Source organism: Varanus komodoensis, unplaced genomic scaffold, assembly GCF_004798865.1.
Source record: "Varanus komodoensis strain SLA01 unplaced genomic scaffold, ASM479886v1 scaffold3, whole genome shotgun sequence".
NCBI classification, from domain to species: Eukaryota; Metazoa; Chordata; class Lepidosauria; order Squamata; family Varanidae; genus Varanus; species Varanus komodoensis.
In genome coordinates this window covers 60,585,338-60,591,337 of record NW_025335761.1, presented here as the reverse complement: position 1 = coordinate 60,591,337, position 6,000 = coordinate 60,585,338, and the positions used below count along the sequence as shown (strand labels likewise).

The window sequence follows — 6,000 nt, the reverse complement described above, 5'->3', positions numbered from 1 at the left end:
TTTGTAATATTTGAGTTCATGCAATCTAAGAATAGGCCAGGAACACCTTCATTGCTCCAGCTTGCAGCCAAAGCCATGACTTGCACAGAGAGGCCACTTCCCCAGAGGTCTTTCTAAGCTTGCAACACACCCTGGTGTACTCGGGAATTGCAGCTTGTGGTTTTTCCCCTTTCTCTGCCAATAGTTGTGTCCCCCCTCACCCTCTAGTTGTAGGGGAGGGTGAATAACCTTTCTGGCCCTGACAGTTATATTCATGCCAGGTAATATGTTAGGACTGTACCTGTACACAGACATGCACAGCTATGCTCACACACACACCACTTGTCCCTGATTTCAGGAAGGAGAAGCTAAAACTCCTTCCCTGTTTTAGCCGCTCCATCGGGATTGCTACTTCCCAGCAGCCACTAATGGTGTGGCCACAGCCATCCTGACTGCCTCCGGGTTGCTCAAGCAAAGGGAGACTTTTGCCTCCTGCCTCCCTTCATCTTTGTTTGGGATGGCTGGTCAGAGTCACAGCGCTCTTTTCCCCTGGGCTGATCAGCTGCACTGCAGGAGAAGTGGACATGGCTCGTATGGGTTCTCTCAGGCTCTGGGTTGTGATCCTCCACTATGAGGGCTAGTAGGGACAAGATATTTTTTCCACACTATCGCTTAACCTTCCTGACCTGGAATTTCCCTAACACGAAGCTCTCCTAACAGTTTTGCCGCACACAAGACATTAGCAGTCATTCTGAGCCCATTCATGTGCAATCTTGTGTATGTTTTGACAGAAGAAGGGCCTGCTTTGTTTTTGAACATCTAGAAAAGGGCTGTGTTTTGTTTCCTTCCAGTGCACCTGTAATGGCCTGTCCTATGACAGAATTGAGCAAGAAGGATCCTCGGCAAGAAGCCTGGAGATGTTTTTCTCCGGCTACCCCAGAATAGTAGGCCTGTCCTATTTCCCTAATCTAACAAGGCTGACCCTTGTCAGGCAGAACATCCAACAGCTTTCTGACCTGGAGAACTGTCTTCTCCTGAAAGAGTTGTGGGTGGCTGAGTGCTGCTTGACCGTAAGTAAACTTTCTGCAGTTTGGTCCTTTCGTTTGCAGCAAATGCCCAGGGTGGAGTAACGTCTCCTTCCTTGGCTGTGAGCTTTTAAAGCAGCGGTGTCGAACCTCAGGCCGATGGAACAAATTCCGCCTGTCTCTGGTCCTATTCTGGCCCCCTGGGCTTCCCCAAATGGCTATGCATCCTTCTCTCACCCACACCCTTTCCCCCAGCCACTGAATACAGTGGCACCTTGACTCATGAACGCCTCAGTCCATGACCAAATCAGGTTGCAAACAGACATTTCTCAAAAATTTTGCCTCAGGTTGCAAACTCCACATCAGGTGATGATTGTGATCGCACCTGCCTCCTCCCCACCGAGCGCGCCCGCGATCACACCTGCCTCCCTCCTGAGTGCACCCATGATCACGCCTGCCTCCCCCCAGTGCACTTGCCTCCCCCGGATCATGCCCACGATCATGCCTACCCACCCGTCTCCCCCCCAAGCGTGTCCATGATTGCACTCGTCTCCTCCCCCAGCACACCCGCCTGCCCCCCAGCATGCCCATGATTGCGCCTCCCCCCCCAGATTGCATACCCGCTTCAAATTTTTGTGATTAAAAAAATAGTTACAGAATGGATTAACCTTATTTACAATGAACCTTATGGGGAAATTTGACTTGGCTCACAACCAGTTTGGGTCACGACCAGAGTCCTGGAATGGATTAAGTTCATGAGCCGAGGTACCACTGTATTTGGTGCTTTCCTGGCTTTTGTGGAATTTCCAGCCCATTCTAAAGTTGAAATAGCCGTAGTTTCCACCAGTAAGAGTTCTAAGATGGAACGTGCTGCATTCGTAGATACTTTGGCCCTCCTTCCTTTTGCCTTCTGCTGTTAGTTAATCCCATCCTAGAACGCAGCTCCTGAGAGCTGCTCCTTCATTAAATTAGTTCATCAGGCTGACAGTTTTGACAACCCTGCTTTAACGCCTGGCTGGCTGCTGTAAGTTGAGCCTGGGGTGTATAACTCAGCAAAGGAAAGAATGGTCTTGGCCAGAAGGATGGCTCTCATCCTGTCCCTTGTAATGTCACTGCACACTGGAAGCTGCTTTCCCCTTTCTTTCAGAGTCCTGTTTGGGGGAAAGCAGCTGTGGGATGAGGCCCTGCAAAGGAAAACAGGCCAGAAAACTGCCGTTCTGTGGCCCTAAACATCTGGGTTGCAAATCCTGCTCTTCCACCACATCTTGTCCTTGCAAAGCAGCAGCCTGGCCTAGCAGAAACAGGGTGGTTCTTTGAATTACACCTCATTTCAAGTAAAGAAGTGAACCATCAGGAAGCCCTTGTTCTTTGGACAAAAGGTCTGGGGAAATTTCCCCGAAAGCTAGTTGCTTAAGAGTCTTTCCTGTTCAAACAATGGCTTCCTAACAATTACATTTAGCATCTATCTACTGCACCTAAAGTGCAGACTTTATAAATAAATGTAATACTAATAAGATGGGGAGAGAGAGAGCACAGAACCATTTTACCAATCCTGCTAAAAGAATTATTCTTCCCTCCTCACGCAGGGGCAATTTTTTAAAAAATTGGTTATATGTAAGCTGCTCTGGGAGCCTTTACGCCTGAGCAGTGGCAAAAATATACTTCAAATAAATAATAATTGTGTGGTGATCAAAGGGATTCATGTCACTTTCTGAGAAATCCCTACACCAGCCTTGTAAGGTAGGCCAGCATGTTATCCCTCTAGTGTAGCTGCACAATGGGAAAACAGTGGCATGCTGATGACAGTAGTAGTAATAATAATTAATACTACAGTATTATTACTAATTTCTATACAGCCCCAGAACTGAAGAACTCTGGGCAGTTTGCTACAGTGCATAAAACAAAACAATAAAACACAGCGTAGACATTAAAAAACACTTTAATGTCTACTTGAATTAATTTAGCTATTAATTTAAAATAGCTAAAAACATACAGTAAAAAAGACCCTGCAAAGAAAAAGAATCCCCTGGATAATCCCTTCTGGTGACCAAGTAGATCTTTAAAGGCTTCCTTATAAAAGGCTGTCTTGACCTGGCGCTGAAAGCTTTGGTGCAGGGAGGTTGTTTCAAAGATTGGGGGCCCATCCCAGGTAACCCCTCTCCACTGCCCATGTAAACCTCTGTCAGCTGAGGGCAGCTTTTCATGGATTGGGTGAAATGGACTCTAGTCCATGAAAATTTATGCTGTAGTAATTCTGTTAGCCTTGAGACTCTTGAGACAGAGGCCTGTGCATGTTTAGTCAGAACAACAGTCCCATAACTCCAGCATTTCCCTATCAGGCTAAACATGCACAGAACTGTGCCCTTCGCTGCCTCTGTTTGGTAAAGTAATACTGATGTAGCGTTTTGCACCTGAGTGTTGAAGATTTCAATTCCAATAACAGCTGATCTTTGATGCTAGCATAAATAGGAACGCTAGCAACACTGCCAAACAGCACCGTGTGAAGAAAATGAAATAATAGTTATAAAGTGCCATGCAGATGCAAGCATGCTTTTAAGACATTTCCTATGAATTGTGCCAGTTGTTTCTTAACCAGCCTTTTGTGAGCCATTCAGTCTCCTCTTTTATCTACGCAGGAGCGCATTTTCCTTCTGGGTTGCTTTAAAATGATGCCTATTCCTTTCTTTGCAGAAAATTGATGGTTTGCAGAAATGTGTAGCTCTGCAAAAGCTTTACCTCTATTGCAATATGATTTTAGCTATTGAAAATCTGGAGAAGTTAACAAAACTGGAGGTTGTTTGGCTTAATGGGAACCAGATTAAAGAAATAGAGGTAAGGGGAGTTTTATGGAGACGGCGTTGTCTCTTCTGCCTGAGGGAGGAAGGGGGAAGTTACCAACCAAATCTTTCATAATGCTGCTGGGTAGAGGTGCAGCAGCCCATTTCCATAAGGCTCTGGTACCTTCCAATAGGTATATTTCATGCTTGTGCAGCTCTGGTCCAACCAATCTCGTCATTGCCCTTGTTGCACAGGTGAGCATGGGAAATTACAGCAAGTAAATGTTTGGATGGAAAAACATCCATCCCACAACTCAGGCATCCCTGAGAAGCATAGTTCAGTGGTGAGAGCAGGCAGAGGCGATGGCTTTAGCCACGAATTCTCAGCACCCAAGAGTCTTTTGAAGAAAGCCATGTTGAATCAGACAAAATAGGTTTGAGAGAGAGAAATTAGAGAAGTAGTGCTATCACAGCAGCCCCAATGGAAGATTATTTATGCTTTTCCTTTTCCCTATCCATCCCTTTTTCCTTGTATGTTGTCTTTTTATTTTATATCTGTGGGTAGAGGACAGTCTTGTTTAACTTTGTATGCTATTCTGAGAGCCTTTTGGCTGAAGAGCAGGATAAATATATTTTAAATAAATAAATTATAAACAATTTATACTTTGAAACTCCTGGTTAGATTGATTCAAACACCAGGTGAGCTAGAGAAATGATAGAACGTATTTGATAAAGGCTTTCAGGGTACAACCTCATACCCTTCAAGGTGCCACAAAACAAGCTTACAGGGCAATCCTGTACACATTTACTAGACAGGAAGCCTCGCAGAAAACAGTTTGTCTTGCTTCTAAACAAGAATAGAATTGAACTATTATTCTGGCTCATCCAATGTGCAATTTGATTTAGCAACATTTTCCAAAAAAATCAGAATTTTATAATGTTTACAGGGGCTGAACACACTGCAGAAGTTGAAGGAGCTCAATCTTGCTGGGAATTGCATTAGTAAAATTGGTAGGTGGTAGTTCTGCATTTTTAAAAAAAAAATTGTGAAAAGTATAGTGAAGACAACATGTGGAGGAACTTTGGCCATTTTCAGTGGTGTCATATGAGATTTGGAATGGGACACTATTGCGCTTTTGGTCCACTGAGGCAAAACTAAGAAGAGATTAGAGAGTCCCCAAAACCTGAGCTGGAACGTTTTCTGAAGGCCTCTTGCTGGCTTTCTCTGTTAAGTTGCGATGAAAGGGCTCTGACTTACTTTAGTACATACCATTTTCAAAAGGCTGCATTATACTCTAAAAATGCTCTGAAAGGTTAGATAACTGGCAAACAAGAGATGCTGTTCAAGAAAGAAGAAAAATGGGAAAGGGAGCATGAATTCCATGACTCAGTCTCTAGCGTGGTGGCAATTCATCACCAAGACTAGGATTACCTGTAACTCAGTGTGCAAAAGGGCCAACTGAGGACTGCTCAGGTGCGCCATCTGGAATGATTCGTTGGCAGCTGGTTATTCTCCATAATAAATCTTGTGTATTTTGGGCATATGCACACCAGGGCACAAGCCTTTGTGAGCCCTTAGAATAAAGCAAAGACGGATGAATGTTGTGCCTCAGGATGTACATTGTACCTTATTTTCCTCTTCTTTTGTTTTAGGAAATAGTCTGGATCCCACCAGCAAAATAGAAAAATTAAATCTGTCTGGTAACAGAGTATCCTCCTTTAAGGTAATACCTGGGTTCCCATGGTCCTGGTTGTTGTGGCCGGTTCTCTTGCCATTAGCACCCTGGAGCAGGTCTGGCTGAGGCGCCACAAGCTAAATCTCTCCCTTGGTTTATCGGCTAAGACTTACTGCAGGCTCAGGTCCTGATACCTGCCATGGAACTAATAGCAATCTTGTTAATAGGTCCACCATGGCCTTGGAGTGCACATTTATTTATTTATTTGGAATTTTTGTATGCGGTCCCATTCTCATAAGCCTCGGGACAGCTTCCAACATCATAAGTAAATACACATACAAATGCATACATATAAAATCTGGAAACATCCTGGCTCAATATTTTAAAACCAATAAATAAAATATCGTTTAAATAAAAAGGTCTTGGCCTGACGCCGAAAAACAAATAATGACGGCACCAGGCAGACTTCTCTGGGGAGTGCATTCCACAGATGGGGTGCCACTGCAGAGAAAGCCGTCCTCCGGGTACTCACCCTCCTAATAT

General features: G+C 44.5%; 1 protein-coding gene across 1 annotated transcript in view; it reads left to right on the top strand.

Moving 5' to 3' along the window:
* The first annotated feature begins 896 nt into the window (after positions 1-896).
* Positions 897-6,000, top strand: part of LRRC9 (leucine rich repeat containing 9) — a 68,683-nt gene continuing 63,579 nt past the window's right edge. Inside the window, exons 1-4 of the mRNA XM_044436253.1 lie at positions 897-1,049; positions 3,696-3,836; positions 4,729-4,792; positions 5,435-5,505. Of these exons, the coding sequence (XP_044292188.1) occupies positions 897-1,049; positions 3,696-3,836; positions 4,729-4,792; positions 5,435-5,505 (429 nt within the window). The remainder of the gene's footprint in view (positions 1,050-3,695; positions 3,837-4,728; positions 4,793-5,434; positions 5,506-6,000) is intronic.